At 44.6% G+C, this 20,058-nt stretch overlaps 1 protein-coding gene across 1 annotated transcript in view; it reads right to left on the bottom strand.

Annotated features, from left to right (window-relative positions):
• Positions 1-20,058, bottom strand: part of LOC138513756 (acyl-coenzyme A amino acid N-acyltransferase 1-like) — a 115,765-nt gene that overhangs the window by 46,696 nt on the left and 49,011 nt on the right. Inside the window, exon 3 of the mRNA XM_069628845.1 lies at positions 1,179-1,381. Coding sequence (XP_069484946.1) covers positions 1,179-1,381 — 203 coding nt within the window. The remainder of the gene's footprint in view (positions 1-1,178; positions 1,382-20,058) is intronic.

Below are 20,058 nucleotides of genomic sequence, written 5' to 3'. Positions count from 1 at the left end.
AAGGTACACTCGCTCAACTTCAAGCACGTTCAAATTACGCTGACCCGAAAAGAGCCTTCCTGTCCCAAAGAGCCGTTACTGCTTGTCCAACTAGACCATTTTACTGTGTCAAATTGCCACTGCCACTTGTCAGATCATGTCACTTTGCTGAATCCCATCGAGGCCGCTTGCCAACTCAAACCTGACTTGTTCCCCAGAAAACACCCGGACACCCCATTCAATGCTGTTGATATCCTCAAAGAAGATAAAAAGGTATACATCAGTGGTTATGTCCCCTTGGCATGTTGTGTAGGCCCAACTGATAATTAAGACCCCATGAAGATGTTCTTATTTGCCCTTTTCTCTATGTCAGTTTCTTCTCTTGCGATTCTCTCGGTTGGTCTTTGCTTTCCTTTCTCTGGCCAACATTTTATGCCTCTTCACACTCCTGACCCTTCCTGCTCAGCCTTTCTTTTATGTTCTTCTCACTATATATCTGATATTTCCTCCCCCCTGTATGTCTTTTTACCTTGCAGCCACTTACTGTCTTTTTATTTCCTTCCTTCCTTCCTTCCTTTGATAGTTTTTCCATGTGTCATTTTTCTTTTCTTTCTCTCTTTGACAGTCATTTCTATTTCATTTCTTCTTCTTGGATGTGTGTTCCTTCTTTCTCTGTCACTCGTACTGATCATTTCCCAATGTTCATATCTTCCTCTTCTTTTGCTCTTGATCTCTCTCTAAGCAGGTTCTCTCCTTTTCTCTGTCACACTTTTCATTCCTTCCTCTCTTTGTCGCATTCTTTCCTTCTGCTGCCTCCTTTCACTCACTACTGTCTCCGTTTGCCTTTCTTCTCGGCATGGATTGGAAGTGGGCAGGGCCATATGGAGTCCAAAACAGTTTCTTGATTCAGGGTACTGCCTGGGCTCCTCAACCTGATTTCCCTATTCAATGAGTGGCAATAATGCACTTACCAAACAGATTTCAATATTACCCCATATTAAGAATCACATCAGCCACTTTTTAAGTTAGATTATTTGCTTTGCAAACTATAACACAGATCATGCATTGTTTGATTTTTACAGCACAGTGCCATGTAGAAGTCTTGACATTAAAACAATTGAATACAATCTCCCAGTTTTGATTGTGAAAACAGTGCAATTTGCTTAATCAAAATATCAGACTATTCCTGTGTGCCAGACCTTGGGATGGGCAAGGAGCAGATCAGCCGCTTCCTCAAAGTACTCCAGGTCCAGCTGTTCAACGGTTCTGGGCAGATCATCGTATCCAAAGTAGGGCAGTGCCAGCGTGGCAAAGCCATGGCTTGCCAGAAGACTTGCTCGATACTCGACCAGGCCGCCAGTGCCACCCGACATGTCAATCACTCCTGGAAATGTGCCACTGCCTGAAAGACAAGTAGAGCTGTACATGTAAAACAATACTCTCTACAGCAAGCAAACTTACACAACACTGCAGATTAGGAGGATTCACCTCTTCCTAGGTTTAACACACGCTACTGTAAGTTACCCCGGAAGTGATATCTCTCATAACATCCGTGCCTTAATAGTCTGCTTTGCTGCAAGTCAGGCTGGGCCAACAACTTCTTTTTAATTCTCAAACAAAATCCCCAAGCCACGGCCCGCAATACTGAAACACCAACTATTTGCAGCTTTTCAGCTTTCTGAATCCAAGTGAAATGCTACGTTACACTCTAATTTGCCTAATCAATATATTTTTCCAAGTCCTTATTCAAATTTGTCAGTCACCAAAACGTGTTTATCGAATTAGCTGATCCGTGTCACTAATCAATTAGTTCTCATTGTGAATCAATTCATTATTTGTGCTTTGCATATATTCGATGCGATTTGGCGAATGGAGCTAGCTTTTGTGGCCTGTAAGTCCTTACGTTCCAGTTCTTCGTGTTTCCATTGTTGAAGATAGTCGGGTTGACTGGCAGCGATGCAAGTCAGGTGTGACTGGCAGCTTTGTAAATCATGTTTTTTTCAATGCCATATTTGCATATATTTTCATATGTATTCATGAAGATGATAGATGTGTTGAATGCAGTGAATATGGACCTCTGTCTGACAATCATATGCAAACTTGCACTTGTGCAATCCGAATGACACCTGGCCTAGTAAAATCGTTGTCCGTCTTCTCTCTGTTCCCCATCCCTTGCCTCGTCGCACCTTGAGACACTTGTGAATAGGCGCGTTATAAATGTCATATCATATCATATCATTACAAACACAACATGAAACGTTAGCTTGTGCTGTCTAAGGATTGTGCTGCAAGCACTGGAACACTGGTGTGACAAAATGGCTACTGCTCTGTAGGAGTACAGGGATGAGTATTGGGTAAAGAGCCCACATAGCCCAACACTACTACTAAACCAGCAGTGATGCCAATCGTTAAGGTGAAATCGTTACAGCCCGACGGGTGTACCTCCTTCACCGTTTAGGGTAGTGTAGGCCAAGGGCAGACCATAGTCTTCAGGAGGAGTGTGGTACCAAAATAAAAGAATGTCGACTAAACGTTCTATAAGATTAGGAACTTTAATTTAACTAACAAAAATGCACACAACTAATAAAAACACACATGGGGACACAGAGACAGCAGACTTTAGCAGACTGGGTATAAGGAAAATATTTCAGCAGCAATAATAGGTCTTTTGAAAGGTAGAGGATGCGATTTAAAATTCACTAAGGTTCTTTAAGGCAGACCTGGGGCACTGGATCACTTCAAAATAGTTCCTGTCTTCCGGGGCATAACAGCCTGGTGCCAGGCTCTTTGACATCGAACCAGAAGTCTGGGTGCTTTCTGCGCTGAGTCAGGGTAGAGTCCCGAGTGACAGAGTAATGTTCCAACGATGTGGTGCTGTTCAGTAGCAGCGACTGCTTGCAGGTCAATAACAATAGGAATGACAGGTGCTGGAAGATTCCACCGCCTTGGGTGTGGAGAAGTGAAAACTTGCCTTTGGCAGTTCTCGGGGTCGAATGGCTCAGCACAGCATCATGGTACTGCAGTGGTGACGTCTTGGAGATCAAAGGAGCTGGTAACCAGGCAGGTGACATTGAATTGATGAAACGAGACAGTCAGTGGCTCTCAGATGTCGAGAGGGCGAGTGGCAGCATCAAATGAAACTTGAAGTCGTGAAGGCGGTCGAGCATTGAGAACAAAGATGACTCAGGTATTTCTCTTGCAGCGGCTTGCTTGGCATCACAGGTGCCCAATCCAGAATTGAGGAGGTCTGGAGATGCAGTGAGAGCCAGGGGTTGCTTATTTGGTTCTTTGAGTGCTGGAAGAGCTGGTCCGGGGCCTCAGGGTAAGCGTAAGTCCTTTTCTATGCCCTTCCTAACCATGAAGCTTTGTAGAGAAGGCTTGCAGGGTTCTGGCACCTCCAGTGAGCATTGTTCTGGGTACCAGTGTCCCAGTTGCCATAGGCCTTGTTCAGTCCACCGGTCACCCCAAATTGGCCCTTTGGATGGTTAGGGAGAAGAACTCTCCTCTTCCTTGGAGCTCATGTTCTTCAGATCCCCAGAAGAGGACTTTCAAGTAGATTGTGCTCCCAGTAGGGTTCCAGGGACTCCTTCTACAAGCAATGTTCAAAGATTAATCAAATAATTGGAGCCCCATCCTCCTATATAGGCAAAATATGACACTGGATTTATCCAAGCCTGGTGTTAAGCAGCCACTCCTGCAGCTGTCAGGAATGAACATGTGAATTTTGAACCAGCCAGGTGCCACTGGAGCATAGGTGATGCAGATGTCAGGAGGCTGGTGCAGCAGAGGTACATATAGGTACTATGCTTTTGGCATGGACCTTCATGACACGGAGATCTGATTAGCAGAGTCCACTTTCATAAACATAATTACCTCCATAGTTTTATATTAATAAAACTAAGAAAACTAGGCCTTTAGCACCCTCGCCAGTTGGAATTCGGTCACAGGGACATCTTGGAGGAGTGTGAAGAATCCTGCAGGTCCCTCACTGAAATCCTGCCTAAATTTTCCTCCCAGGTGGTCAGGGAAAGGCAGATGCTTCCTGATCCCAACCCTGGGGGTGGTCTACCACGGGAGGATCACCAGGGTGGATACAGGACCCAGGGTAGTGAGGAGATTCTGTGGGATGAGACACAGTATTTTTCTCCTGACAGGGAGATTCTTACCACTGTGCCAAAAGAGGTTATGGCTTATTGTCATTTTAATGTCTCTCAACCTTCTATTAAATCTAAGGTTGTTAACCCTAAGTTTGGAACATCAAAGCATACTATAGCAAAAGAAAGACTTTTTGGTATTTAAAACTAAATTTCCAATTCCAACGGTGCACTAAAAGGGATTGTGGAAATGTCTTCTCTAAACCATCTTTCGAATGGATTGTGTCCTCCAAAGTATTCCTCATCTTTGCCTGATCGCTCTTCAACTGCTGAGTCGAGAGACCCCTCTCCTCGATGAAAGAAAGATAAGTAACGATCAAGGTCCCGTAGTGGCCGACAACCCCTTTTACCGGATTCAAGAAGTGCAAGGAGTGTGTCTCCAAAATGTCGATCACGGATCTGCATCATTCTTGTCTCTGGTGCCTGGGTGAATGCCATGACACCGATTCCTGCTCAAAATGTCAGGCTATGACAGGAAAAGCCTTACGAGAATGAAAGGGGAAGTTGCAGGTAGGGAAGTTAACCAAAGCCTGTACGTTTCACGCCATTCTTCGTCCTCGGCAAAGCGATCAAGGAGGAGGCACCATCAGTTGCCTTCCTCTATATCCTCATCAGGCAAAACCCCTGAGAGAGTAAGATGCCCCACCAAACAGTCGACGCCCATGCAGTGGGAAGCATTCCACTTAGAAATGCTAAAGATATTTGAAAAACAGGGTAAGGATCTGTCCGTGCCTTCTATTGAAGCCGGCAGGGAGCAGTCTCGACCCGACACTCGCGCGCCCTTGAGCCCGGGTGTTCGCCGTGATTCATATCGAGAGCCCTCGAGGCCTCAAATGAGTAAAAATCACTCAAGACCTGGTGAGTGTTCGAGATCATTGACACATTCGAAGCCTGTAGAACCCTCAAAGTCAAAACAGTCGAATAGGCCCGTCGATTCATCAACATTATCTAAGCCATCAGCGCCATCAATGTAATTATCAACATCGAAGCCGTCAACGCCAAAAGTACCAGTTGTGTCAGTTCAGCCCCCAGAACCTGAGGAAACTCATAAAAAGGCTAAAACCAAAACGCCTTCAAAACCTGTGAGTGTTCCTGAAAAAACCTTTACTCCTCTGCCAACAAAGAATTTTTTCAAATCCCTCTCTTCCATCTTTGAGGATGAGGAAAGATCAGATGGGGAGGATGCCCCTTTTGGGCTCCAGTATGGAACCCCCAATGTGCCGGAATGCCTCATATCAGAGGAGAGCAAGATGGAAGATCTTTGTGATACCTTACATAATGCCAGTCACATTGATACTTCTCCTGAATTGTAGTACGGCAGGCCAGAACCTGGGGAGCATGCCGACTCCTCATACCGACAACTGATGTCTAGAGTGGTGGAGATTTAGGCTGGGCTAGACCCCGGTACAGTTTGCTCAGGGTGATCTGACTGAAATTCTAGACCAAGGTGCACCTACAGATCCCATTCCATGTGGCTCTGCAAAAAAGGGTGGCCAGTAATTGGGAGATTGGGAGACCCCTGACACTAATCCGGCGGTGGACAAGTCCCTTACAAGGAAATACCGCCCTTCCAGTAGCGACCCCGGCTATCTGTCCAAACACCCCACTCTGGAGAGTCTGGTGGTCCAGGTAGCCATGGCTACCTCAAACAAGGCAGCGTACCTTACCATCCCTCCTGATAGGCATGACAAGCATCTGGATAGATGGACACAAAATGTATTTTCAGCTGGAAGTATGGCCCTAAATTCGGCCAACTCCACACGTGCCTTAGCAACATTTTCGTACATTCTGGGGGTGTGCATATCCATGGTGACTGAGCATATTCCAGAAGGGGATGAAAGGAACGGTTTCCTGGCTATTGTTAAGGACAGCAAGGAAGCCATGTGCAAATCCCTTCAGTCTGGATTGGACACTGCGGATAGCATCAGTGGGTCCATGGCCACGAGCACCATGAAGACAGATTTGTGTGGTTGCGGAAGTGGGGTTTTGCACCGGATGTGCAGGCTCATCTCCTCAACTTGCCATTTGATGGGTCTCGCCTTTTTGGCAACAAGGCTGACCAGAGCCTTGAGAGGTTGCAGACCTCGAAGGCGGCTACCAAACCTTTAGGGGCAGCTTTTAGGCAACCTCAGCCTTTTCGTCCAGAGGCACAACCATGGTGGGGGCGATCTTTTCACTACTACTCCTCATTTGAAAAGATGAGAAGAATGGCCAGTCAAAGAGGCCAACGGAAGTTCCCTCATGTTGGACGAGGTAGAGGTGCCAAGCTAACTCCAGCTGCAGCTGCTGTGCCATCAGGAGCTACAGCAACCATATTAAAACCAATTTGAGAGTTTGCGTCACGTGTCACTTGTGGGGGGGCAGACTGTCTCAGCATCTCGAAGAATGGCAAGCCATTACTCCAGATGCGTGGACTCTGGAGACAATAGCCCATGGTTACTGCCTACCATTCATAACGCAGCCTCACTCCAATCCACCGGGGAAACACTCTTTGAGCATTCCAGACCCTCTCCTTGGGTAGGAAATATTAACCCTGCTAGAGAAACGTACCTGTATAGAACCAGTGCCTGTAGCGCAGAGGAACAAGAGTTGGTATTCCCCATTTTTTTTATTCCCAAGAAAGACAGAGGACTGAGACCCATCTTGGATTTGAGAAACAAGTTCATCAGGAAGTACAAATTCAAGATGGTTCAGGCCCTCCAATTACAGGATTGGTTGGTGTCATTGGACCTTCAGGGTGCTTATTTTCATGTGCCAATCCATCTCAAGCAGAGAAAATACCAGAGGTTCGCCAGCAGTTTCAAGTCCTGCCATTCAGGTTGACCTCTGCCCGAGGAGGGTCTTCACCAAACTAATAGTGCTGGTGGCAGCACATTTCAGGAGCGGGGGATTCACATCTTCCCCTACTTGGACAATTGGCTGATCAGGGCGCGTTCTCCCGAGCAAGCCTTGGATCATCTCAAAATCGCCTGCCACTCCCTTCACAGACTGGGCTTCTCCCTCAATTTCAAGAAGTCACAGATGACACCTTTCCAACAGCTCCAGTACATCTGGGCTGTATTAGACACATCCTTGGGAAAGTGCTTGCCACCCAAGGTGAGGGCTCAAGACATTCTTCAGATGATTTCCAGATTTCAGAGTGCCCAGAATCTTTGGGCCTTCGATATCTTGAGATTGCTCCGCCTTATGGCATCCTTCATTTTTCTGGTGCCAGAGGCCCGCCTGAGAATGAGATCCCTTCCAATGGGATCCAAGAACTCAATGGTCCCAGTTCTCGGGAAAAATGTCGGACCTACTTCAGGTTCTAAGCAGGGTCGCACAGGATCTTCTGTGGTGGACCTGCGAGGAAAATGTTCTGAAAGGAGAACAATTTTGGCAACTATGGCCAGAGATTACAGTAGTGACGGATGCCTCACTCACGGGGTGGGGCGCCCAATGCAACGATCTGACAGTCAGCGGTCATTGGTCTCCATCAGAGTCCAAACTACACATCAACCTTTTGGAGCTGAGGGCAATCAGACTAGCACTGAAGGCCTTTCTGCCCTCTGTACAGGGAAAGAATGTCCTGATAATGATGGACAACACAGTGGCCATGCATTACCTCAACAAAAGAGGAGGTGTAGGGTCACTACCACTGTGCAAAGAAGCAGTGCAGCTCTGGTACTAGGCAATTCAAGAAGGAATCTCCCTATCAGCAGTTCACCTAGCCGGGGAAGAGAACATGATGGCAGATGCTCTGAGCAGCCAGAGCACAGTCTCCCATGAGTGGGAACTAGCTCGGGAAGTCCCTCATGAGATCTTTGCCCTTTGGGGAACCCCTCAAGTAGATCTGTTTGTGACTGATCAACCGGAGGTGCGAAAGATTCTGCTCAAGGGAATTTCCTCCGAGAGGAGCTCTAGGAGACGCGTTCGTGGTAGATTGGGTACTATACACCTTCCCGTTGATCTCCGTCATTCCTCAAGTAATCAGGAGATTGAGACGGTTCAGAAGCCATATGATCCCATTTGTTCCGGATTGGGCCAGGAGGATGTGGTACCCGGACCTTCTGGACATGTCCATGTGTCTTCCGATACGTCTTCCGCAAAGAAAGGATCTTCTCTCACAAGGGACGGGTCAGTTTCTCCTTCCAGAGGTCTACACTCTCAACCTTCACGCATGGTTTTTGAAAGGTTGAGATCCAAGGATCGGGACCTCCGGGATGACGTAATGGACGTGTTGCTTTCAGCAAGAAGGCCAGCAACAAAATCTCTGCACCGTTGCCGTTGGAATACGTTTTGCGACTGGTGCAGGGGAAAGAATGTTGATCCTTTTCTATGTTCTACTCTGGTTATGCTATCCTTTCTGCTTTCATTAGCACACAAAGATCTTCATATTGGGACCATTAAGGGTTATCTGGCAGGGCTTTCCATATTCAAGCGCTCTTCGTAGGAATGTTCCTACTTCAAAATACCCTTGATAATTCAATGTCTGAAAGAACTCACCAACATGTGCCCGCCTTCTACTTTTCAGCTTCCAATTTGGGACCTTAACCTGTTTCTAAAATTCCTAATGTGTGCACCATATGAACCCTTGCACACATGTCCATTGAGATTGTTAACCCTTAAAACCATACTGTTCGTTGCTCTAACATCTGCAGGTAGAGTGAGTGAGTTGCAGGCACTTTCTTCCAAGCCACCCTTTACCGTATTCCACAAGGACAGAGTTGTGTTGAGGGTTAAACCCTCCTTTCTGCCTAAAGTTGTATTGGATTTCCATTTAAATCAAAAAATTGTTCTGCCAGCGGTTTATCCTCCGCTGCATCCCAGTAAAGAGACAAAAAGGCTCCAAAGATTGGACCCTAAAAGAGATTTAAGCTTTTATATTTCTAGGATGTCCAAGTTGAGAGTGGACGACCAGCTCTTCATAGGATGTGCTGAACGCATATTAGGACAAACAGGTTTCTAAACAGACTTTGTCAAGGTGGATTATCCTTGGATTTTAGAATCTTACAGATTGGCGGGCAAGGACCCACCAGAGGGTCTGCAGGCACATTCTACTAGGGGCATAGCCTCTTCTGCAGCCCTGCAAAGGGGAGTACCCATTAAAAACATTTGTGATGCTGCAACATGGTCATTGTTGCACATGTTCACCAAACATTATTGCTTGGATACTTCCCACGCTCAGGACGTTGCTTTTGGTAAGGCAGTACTTTATTCTGCCCTGTGAAAATTGGCAATTCTAAATTCTCCTACCTCCTCCAGTCTGATATACTGCTGTGGGAGTCTGTCAAAGATGAGTAATACGTTGGAGGACACAATCCATTTGAAGAACAAGTTACTTTTCCTGTCATAGCCTGACATTTTGAGCAGGAATCAGTGTTATGGTCCTCAACCAGGTACCACAGTCAAGAACGATGCGGATCTGTGATCGACATTTTGGAGTCACACTCCTTGCACTTCTTGAATCCGGTACGAGGGGTTGTCAGCAGCTACGGGACCTTGATCGTTTATCTTTCTTCCGTCGAGGAGAGGGATCTCTTGACTCAGCAGTTGAAGAGCGATCAGGCAAAGTTGAGGAATACGTTGGAGGAACATCCAGTCGAAAGAATGTTACCAGTTGGTAAGTAACTTGTTCTTCTCTATAAAAGTGTAAGCCACCAGCCCCTCTGTTAAAAACATTAAGGGAATGAAATCTACCCTTATAAATGTTAGAAAAAGTAGAAAAACCTAACTTTAACTAAACAAACTATGTGTCCTCTAATCCAAGAAGGACTAAGAATAGTAAGGGGGCTGAAGAGGCATGTAGATGTAGTAGTCAGGCAATTAAGCCTAATGGCCATTTCAGGAGTCAGGAAATTGAGGCTGAGGGCTCACACCTGAAGCAATTGTCAAACATGTAGGGCATAAAAGACTTCAGCAGGAAATGAGAGGGAGAAGGAGCTGGAGCTGGAAGGCTGGCAGTAATAGTAGAGGAGATGCACAAGGCTGGCAATTTCACAAGGAAGTGGAAGCACAGAAGGGACGTCGGAACGTGGAGAGAGCAGATTTTACCTGCAAGTTCTGAGAGGGTCCTGTGTTATCAAAACCTGTATTGCAGAGGCTGCCCAGAGGAATACATGCTGGAAGTGAAGTTTTCCCCATGTGAGCAGAGTTACTGTGATTGTAGAGCCGTGACCATGCAAAAACCCAAGGCCAAAGGCAGAAGGCAAGTCAAGGGTTTCGGGAGTGAAGGAGACTCCCAATTAAGGTGGCCGGACCGGAGACACTCGGGCTGGAGAAGGGTGTGGGTCCCAAGTGAGCCCCAAGTAGTAGCAGAGGTGGAGGAAGTCGGGAAGGAAAGCAACCCGCAACTGCAGTGTCCCAGAAGCCGGTGAGTGAAGCACATCATTCAGATTCACTTAACAAGCCTTGCGGGTAACACTAACAAGCTCCGAAGTGGCTCGCATATATAGATAATGTGACGCAAAGTTTTTAGTTATTCACCAATTGACTTAACAATGGAAATGTAACACACGTGCTTACCTTGATAGCTGCAGTGTTCGCGTGGGAAATAAAAGACCTTTACTTCCATTGTTGAACTCTTTTGCTGTATCAGAGTGGTTGTGTGTCCTTAATTGTTCAGAGGGAACATGTTCTAAATCCATTCTGAAAAACTAATCAAAGTGGCTTACAAGAGTTATAAAAGTTACAAGTTAGAACGGCATCCAAGAAAGGTCACATGTGACCAATTGTGTTTTCCTGAAGGAAGTCAGAAGTTACCTCCTTGACATTACACAGGAATACAATTTCTTATCAACACTTTAAGTTTAAAAATCTATCTTAAAGGTTGCGTGTGGCTAATTATGTTTTCACTTTGAAGACTGAACCTTGTAACATCCTGAATTGACATTCTTTATTTCAAGGAGTTATTACACTGAAGAAGATGACAAGCAAAACGAAAGCCAAGAGGCGTGTCCTTTTCATAGTGCAACAAGTACTGTTTAAACCTATCCACCTAATCTATGAAGTTGTCAACAGTCCAGTGGTCTCAGATATAAGTGTGGCATTATTACCTAAAGCTGAAAGAGTGGCCCTATAGCTTTTGGGTAATTACTTGAACAGAAAAGGTGTGAGTAAAGCTGGGAGAGGGAAAGGGAAGCTGGGTGCTTGTAAAGAATATTAAAGAAGTTAACCTGTAATGCTGCAGTCTGCTGAAGCTAAATGGGAGTCAGTATTGTGGACAGAGGCAGGTTATTCTTGTGGCGGTGAGACAGACAGAAGAGGCAAAATATGGTGCTCCTTTTCAGGAATTGAACCATATTTGGATAACCTTCACCTGTCCTGGGTAAATCCTTTTCCCAGGGTTTAAAGTCTGCTTCAAAATGTCCAAAGGAAAAGTGCTTAGCAGTTCAAATAAAAGTTAATTAAATAAAAATCCACTGGTAACAATTCTCTGGTTTTGGTTGAAAAGTTCCCCTTGCAATTCCAGCCAAGAAAATCGCACCAATTGTAATCCTGGATATCTTCTCTGCAATAGCGTTTGCCACAGTTCAAAGAATAGATATAGGACTTCTTCAACCACAACCCTACAATTGGTCGGGACCTCTGCATTACATTGGTATATTTGTCGGGATGCTTATCATTGGGTTGCTGCTTCCCTCTTAGCACAACCCTTCTACTGTTGTTACTATGAGAACAGTCACTTTTGCCCCACAGTATGCCACTACTTCAAACCACTCCAATGTGACATCCACTGACAACTTTATATGGCAGGTATTTCGACTTCTACTTTGTACTTCTGTATTATTAGGCTAAATCTGACAAGACACTTCAACCTCTCCAGGTAGCCAAGGCACTCTTCCCTTCAGTGACTTTCTAAAAGGGGCCTGACTGCCACAGAGATGTAATCATAATTATTCAGTACTTTGGAGTCAGTAGGCATATATTGACTATACAATCCAACCTCTACAGGTAGGGAAGGCACTCTTCCCTTTTATGGATTCCTGAAAAGGAGCAGCATATTTTGCCTCTTCTGTCTGTCTCACCGCCACAAGAATAACCTGCCTCTGTCCACAATACTGACTCCCATTTAGCTTCAGCAGACTGCAGCATTACAGGTTAACTTCTTTAATATTCTTTACAAGCACCCAGCTTCCCTTTCCCTCTCCCAGCTTTACTCACACCTTTTCTGTTCAAGTAATTACCCAAAAGCTATAGGGCCACTCTTTCAGCTTTAGGTAATAATGCCACACTTATATCTGAGACCACTGGACTGTTGACAACTTCATAGATTAGGTGGATAGGTTTAAACAGTACTTGTTGCACTATGAAAAGGACACGCCTCTTGGCTTTCGTTTTGCTTGTCATCTTCTTCAGTGTAATAACTCCTTGAAATAAAGAATGTCAATTCAGGATGTTACAAGGTTCAGTCTTCAAAGTGAAAACATAATTAGCCACACGCAACCTTTAAGATAGATTTTTAAACTTAAAGTGTTGATAAGAAATTGTATTCCTGTGTAATGTCAAGGAGGTAACTTCTGACTTCCTTCAGGAAAACACAATTGGTCACATGTGACCTTTCTTGGATGCCGATCTAACTTGTAACTTTTATAACTCTTGTAAGCCACTTTGATTAGTTTTTCAGAATGGATTTAGAACATGTTCCCTCTGAACAATTAAGGACACACAACCACTCTGATACAGCAAAAGAGTTCAACAATGGAAGTAAAGGTCTTTTATTTCCCACGCGAACACTGCAGCTATCAAGGTAAGCACGTGTGTTACATTTCCATTGTTAAGTCAATTGGTGAATAACTAAAAACTTTGCGTCACATTATCTATATATGCGAGCCACTTCGGAGCTTGTTAGTGTTACCCGCAAGGCTTGTTAAGTGAATCTGAATGATGTGCTTCACTCACCGGCTTCTGGGACACTGCAGTTGCGGGTTGCTTTCCTTCCCGACTTCCTCCACCTCTGCTACTACTTGGGGCTCACTTGGGACCCACACCCTTCTCCAGCCCGAGTGTCTCCGGTCCGGCCACCTTAATTGGGAGTCTCCTTCACTCCCGAAACCCTTGACTTGCCTTCTGCCTTTGGCCTTGGGTTTTTGCATGGTCACGGCTCTACAATCACAGTAACTCTGCTCACATGGGGAAAACTTCACTTCCAGCATGTATTCCTCTGGGCAGCCTCTGCAATACAGGTTTTGATAACACAGGACCCTCTCAGAACTTGCAGGTAAAATCTGCTCTCTCCACGTTCCGACGTCCCTTCTGTGCTTCCACTTCCTTGTGAAATGTATTATCTTGTGTTTATTTACTTTCTTTTGAATGTATGTTGTTTAGAGTGAGGGCCAGTTTACCCCGGCTAGAGAATGTTCCCTTAGCCTTTAGGCTAGGTAAAGAATTCCTTGCTAGAGAAAGGCAAGTGAGGCTTTATTTGCAAACCTTTCCTTTAGTAAAATGTCATACTTTGAGAAATGTACAAGCAGTTGTCCACCTCGCATTACTGACCCCTCACAGGAGTCACTGTTTCCACTCCCAAGCTAGCGGGTCAGCAGTGATGGTGAGGACGGAGGTGGATGATCAGTGCTGGCACTTGAGTTTCATCCTATGGCTTACTGCAAGTTGTTGGGACCTTTGGGTGAATTACACCTCATTACTCCACAACATTGAGATGGTTTGATGAGTGAGGCGTGGATTGTTATATAATTTAAATTTCAGGGGCCAGCCCGGTTTGCCAGACATCGCAAGAGATCCTGAGTCATGGGGTACCGCACATGGAACAGATGCTGGGCCTCTGAGATGCCCAAGGGGAGGAATATAGTGTGTGACAGGGTCAGGGGCTAGATCTTATGTCACTAGGGGCTATTAGGTAGGGAGGGGAGGTATGGTGGCTCTGGGTAGGATTGAAACAGTAGGGTAGGCAGTGGGTGGGTGAGCAAGAGTGTAGTGCTACATTGAAGAGAATATGTGGATTGGGGAAGGGATTTGTGAATTAACTTAGAATAGTTATTTGTAGATCAGTCATAAAGATTGGGGTTTCTTTGTAGGTGCTGTTTAAAATTAGGATATGGTGGTGCAGGTTAAAACAGCAAAGAGCTGAATGGGTGTGGGGTAAGTGCTACTCCTTTATATTTAGGACGGTTGTTGTATAAGTACACGGTTTGGGATATTGAGTTTTGGTTTGAATCTCTTGCCTTGGTTGCAGGTTTTGCCAAGTGCAATACGATTTGTGGGAAGGTCAGTATGTTGGTGAATTTTTTTATTTTTTTTTTATTTAATGAATTTAATCAACTTTTTTCAATTTAAAACAGCAATTTATCAAAAGGTTTACATATAAAACACAGTGAATTATAAAACATACAATCATAGAACCCTACCAATCACCCCAAATGTCACATCACTTCCAATGCTAATAGTTACATTTGGGTTTTGCATTATTAAACAATTGATACACAATGACCAGGTATGACAATCACTGTTCCATGTAGCAGATATTGTTATGAATCAAGCTATTTTAGTAGATTTAAGGCTCGCAGAAAGTTAATTGTGGCCAGTTTTATGCTCATGCAGGTGGTAGAGGAAATAGCAAGCCATCTATGCTCATGTCTCATCTGGCTAAAGTAAGGCAAATGTTTACTAAAGTGACTTTGTCTTAAGTTCATAAGTTCAGGACAGTCCACAATAACATGCTCCAAAGTTTCAATAGTTGTTGCATTGTTGCAAAACCGACATCCTGAAGATTCTCGCGGGATTTCTTTTCTACGGGCTTGAATTTCACAGGTAGGACATAAATTAAAACGCATGCGTAACAAAGCATTCCTAACAGCAGGAGAAGGAGATTTGCATAAATAGAAGGCCATGTCTCTATAACACTTTGCTGCGAAAACAGCTGGATCAAAATCTTTGTACTTCAAACACAGATCTCTAGTGTCAATCCAATCCATCATGTAGAGTTTTTCCTTAGCTCTATCAGGATCGGTGACAAGAGTTTCAATAGAAATGTCTGCATTTAGTAGAATGGTAAGGATGTTTTTAGACCATGTTTTCGGAAACAGATGAGGAGGACATCAGATAGCTGCCAACTCTGACTAAAGGTGATTTATCAAGAGCAGATAATAGACATTTTCTAAACAAGTTGCATAAGCGCCAGTTATACATTGCCAAAAGTGAGGTCAAACCTACTTCATATCGAATGATCGGGCCTGGAATGCATTGTGGCAGATTTAGAATAGCACGCCAAAATTTTGCTTCTAAAGCATGTAGGAATACTGGATCACTTGTACTTTATGCCTCTAGACCATATAAGATGGCTGGGATGACATTCTGAATCCAGAAGATCAGAGCAGGTTTAATGGAGAATTTCCCAAATTTATGCATGATTAGACGAGTCTGGCGGATTGCTGCGAGAATTTTAACTTCAATTATTAACTGGGAATGAGCGTTCGACGCTCCGTCAAATAGGATACCCAAGTATATATAATTGGGAACCACCTCTAAATTTATGTGCTCTAGTTTCCAGATCATGCGATGACTGTGCTTGCCTTTCGGAGTGTAGACTACGATTTGGGTTTTTTTGTCATTTACTACCAACTCATTCACTCGAAAATATTGACATAATGCTGTTAAAAGATTTTGCAGGCCAATGGGAGTTTTAGATATTAGTACTAAATCATCTGCATACCATAACGCTTTCACCTCGATGTTATTCAATTTTGGTGCATCTGCGCGTACTTCTTCAAGTGCACTTCTAACATCATTAATGAAAAAATTGAACAGCGCCGAGGCGAGAATGCACCCCTGCTTCAGCCCCCGGTAAGCAAGGACGTCCGATGATAGAAGCCCCTCAAAGTTCAATCTTACCCGGATGGAGGTGTTCGAGTGTAATGCGAAAATGATGTCACTTAAAGTTGACGGACACCCAGCCTCTAACAATTTGTCCATCAGTCGCGGTCTAGAGACTGAATCAAATGCCGAGTGTAGGTCAACAAACGCAAAATACATGGGCTGTTTAACGGACTGTGCCTGATGTTTAATGGCATGAAGTTATTAAATTTACCGAAGTGCCCAGACCTGCCACGAAGCCTGTCTGTGCCAGATTGCTCTGATTTGTTTGGGCAGTCCATTGATTAAATTCCTTCAACACCAGCCGCGAAAATATTTTTCCCGGCGCGTCTAGGAGGGCAATCGGGCTATAGCATTTTGGGTCTTTACGGTCACCTTTCTTGTAGATGGGAACTATAAGAGAGGTACTCCAAGATTTTGGAATTATCTTAGTGGATAAGATGTGACGAAAGGAATTAAACAAGATAGTAGCCCATTCTTCTGGGTTCTGTTTAAGCATACGATTCGTAAGACCATCCGGCCCAGCCGCTCGTGAGGAGGATGACTTATTAATGAAATCCCTCACACATTCCATCGAGCATTCCAGGGACCAAATAGCAGAAGATCTCTGTATATATTCATATTTGGACATGTTATGGTCAGCATATAGGTGGGTAAAATGTTCTATCCATTGCGTTTCTGCAACACCATTTATTTGAGATTCCAGTTGGGAGAGGTATTGCACTTGTTCAATAATTGCCACACTTGTGCTGAGTTTTTCGAAGAGCAAGCAGACAGGAAATTCTCACTGTCAACTTGAAATAAACGCGCTTTTCTAGCACACGTCCAATTGCGGTATGAGCATTTCGCTGTTTTGATTGCTTGGAACTGTTCTTTTAGCGGCAGGATTCGGGAGTAACGTATCTCTTTTCTTAATTGAGCTTTACGATGGTGTAAAGCTAAATCAAAGCTGTGAGTATGGGAGCGAGAAGATCTAATATGTAAAAAATCACCATTTCTGAACGTGTCAAGTACCTCAACATAAAATGATAGAGAATTTGTGCTTTGGTGTCGTAAAATAGCTGTGTTTAATGATTGCAACAAATCTGGGGACCAATGAAAACGATTCTTACCATTGTTAAGTATCAGCGATTGTTTTCACCAATGTTTAGTAGTGGAGACAGTCTGGCAGGGAGTCAACCATTGCAGGGACAATATGTGATGATCACTATGTGTTTGTTTTATGATTTCGAACTTAATGGCGTTAACATATATGCTTTCACTTGCATAGATGTAGTCTATGATGGAACAAGAGTTTCCCCTTTCCTACGTGTTTTGCGGCGGGATGTCTCCCATAATTGAACCATTCATCACCTCCAGATTAAGATCTTTGATAAACGTGCTCCATCTCAGACTTGCATTGCATAACCCCTTATTAGGGGCAGGCAAACATGCAAAGTTTAGGTCTCCCACCACCATTAAGCCAGAAATCGAATGTAGAGCAATAGTTTCAAAAACTGATGATAAGGCAAGATAAAAAGCATCATCAGTAATGCCTGCGGGATTACGATAAAGGTTTATGAGAGCAAATACTTGCGGTCCATGAGTGATTTTGACCACCTGGATGAATCTATTCGGCGACAGCCATTCCTCAATTTGGACATTTTTGCTAGATTTAACGGCCACCAGTAAGCCCGCAGTCGGTCTACCTTTATTGGAAGACATTGCCGGGAGAAAGCAAATAATATGATCATCCCATGTGGGGGCAGATACCAGCCATGTCTCTTGCAAGGCTATAATATCGTAACTGTTTAATTGAGCATTCGCAGACCACTGTAGATGCGAGTGCCCTCTAGTATCCCAGCTAGCAAGAGAGATGGTTTCTCTCTTCTCAACAATTGATGGTTATAACATATTATTTTATGTCAATCTGGTCTGTGGACAGTTAACCTCAGTGCAAAAGGTGCAAGAGCATTCTGTGGTCGGGACCTGTACTGGTATCTCGTTATGTTGGTGAATTTCATTATGGGTTGTAGAGGAATTGATGCTAGAGTTATGATAATGATGTGTTATTTATATAGCGCCTTAATCCAAAGCGCTTTGCATAGCACATATTTACATACAATATCACCCAACTGAAATTGGTACTCATTTATCGACCTCGAAAGGATGAAAGGCTGCATTGACCTTGCCGGGATTTGAACCTGCGACCTGCAGATCGTGCTCAGATCGCAGCAGCGAGCGCTCAACCTGCTGAGCTATCTTACCGGCAATCATGTTGAGTTAATGACATTTATTTTTTGATTTATTGTAGGGATTCATCACATGCTTGTTATTGAATCTGACAACACTTGAATGACCATTAGAAAAGGAGTTCCAAGTCATTCCATCGGCCGTTTTTATTTCGCAGCATTTTCTGCAGCCAATTTCTTGCTGTGATGAATTTACTTCATACCGAACAACGATGGCTTGTTGTATCCGAAACACGTTGGAAGTATCAGAGAAGTGAACATAAGACAGGACACTTTTCCGTTTTCTACTGATGTAGTTGAGTTTAACAAGGAGTGAACTCTTTCACGTGGCGTTGTGCTCTAATAACACACGATTCACACAATATACGGGTTAATATATAATCAGTCCCTTTAAACAATTTGTACATGGACTCGCTGAGTCTTTCATTTGTAAATGTTTCTGTGACAATGTTTTGAATGCTTTTTCATATTCTTTATACATTTATTTTGAACATGTCATAAAATAAGCTTGTTTCAAAAAGCCTGGTGTGAATTTGGGTAACTTCTGCCCTTGAGGCTGATTTACTAAAGAAGGGGCATTGTCTCGCTAGGAGGGCATCTCGGTTGCTTATAACGTTGGGGAACCTGCGTTTGATAGTAAAACTTTTAAAGTAAGCATGGCGATTTAAGGGGTGAGCTAGGCTGACGGGGTAGAGGCGATTTAAGCCGGAACGGAGAAGGGAAGTGGGGTGAGCTACGATGAGTAGGGACTATTAGGCAGTGGTGAGGTATGGAGGCTCTGTGTAGGATTATGACTTTAGGGTAGGCAGTGGACAGGCGAGCAATGGTGTGGTAGGGAGGGTGGGGCGTAGTCCAATGAGTGTTGAGGTATGGGTGCTGGTAGAATGGGGTGGTAGGTGAGGTTAGTTGGGAGTTGGTAAGCTATACACATGTGAGGTTGGTGGGGGGGGCTACAGAGGAGATTCTTAGAGTGGGTGGGTAGAAAGTAATGATATATGGTGAGGATTTAGAGTAAGGAGGGAAAATGTGGGTGGGGGTAGAGTAGCATTATGGGGTAGAGAGGTATCTGTGTGGTATGGTTGGTCTGGCATTGAGAAGTAGGGTACAATTGAGTAGTAGGGTGGGGTAGAGTAATGGGGTGAGGGTAGAGTGGTGTGCGAGTAAAGTGGAGTAGGTGCAGAATGGGTGGGTGGTGGTGCAGTGAGGTAGCTCAGGATAATGGTAGCGGGCTGGAGTAGGGTGTGTGGTGGAGACTGTTGAGGGGTTAGAAGTAGATAAGGGTAGAGTGGGGTGAAGTACAGTGGGGTAGAGAAGTGGGAAAGGATGGGCTAGTGGTATGGGTGAGAGTAGTGGGAGTAGAGTGGATGATGTACAGTGGGGAGAGTTGGGGTAGAGTAGTGGTCTGGGAAACAGTATAGTGGCAGGGTGAGGGGGTGGGGTAGAGTAGTTGGGTACAGCTAGAGTTGAGTAGGGTTAGGGTATGGTAGGCAGGGGTAGAGTGGGGTTGGTGGTGGTAGCAAAGGGTAAAATAGGGTTGGAAGGGATACAATGGAATAAAGTATGGCGTGTGGGGCCAGGGAGGGGTGGGTAAGGGGTAGAGGTTATAGTGTAGTGGGGTAGAGTGTTTTAAGGTACAGAGGTGTAATGCTTGGGTTGCCTATAGTGGGGTTTGGACAGTGTTAGACTGGGATGACATCGGGTAGAGTAGGTGGGGGTAGACAAGATAGAGTAGTTGGCAGTACAGTGCTGTGTAGAGCAGCAAGACGGGGTAGGGTTGTGGGTGGGGTACTGGAGTAGAGTAGTGATTTGGGGTAGAGAAGTGGGCTAGGGTAGTGAGGTGGGAAAGCGTAGGATGTGTGGTAGAATTGGAGTGGTAAAGTGGGTGGAGT

The sequence above is a fragment of the Ambystoma mexicanum genome, chromosome 12 (assembly GCF_040938575.1).
Source record: "Ambystoma mexicanum isolate Mex_15411 chromosome 12, UKY_AmexF1_1, whole genome shotgun sequence".
Lineage (NCBI taxonomy): Eukaryota > Metazoa > Chordata > Amphibia > Caudata > Ambystomatidae > Ambystoma > Ambystoma mexicanum.
The sequence above is the reverse complement of the archived record's forward strand: the minus strand, read 5'-3'. Positions and strand labels throughout refer to the sequence as shown.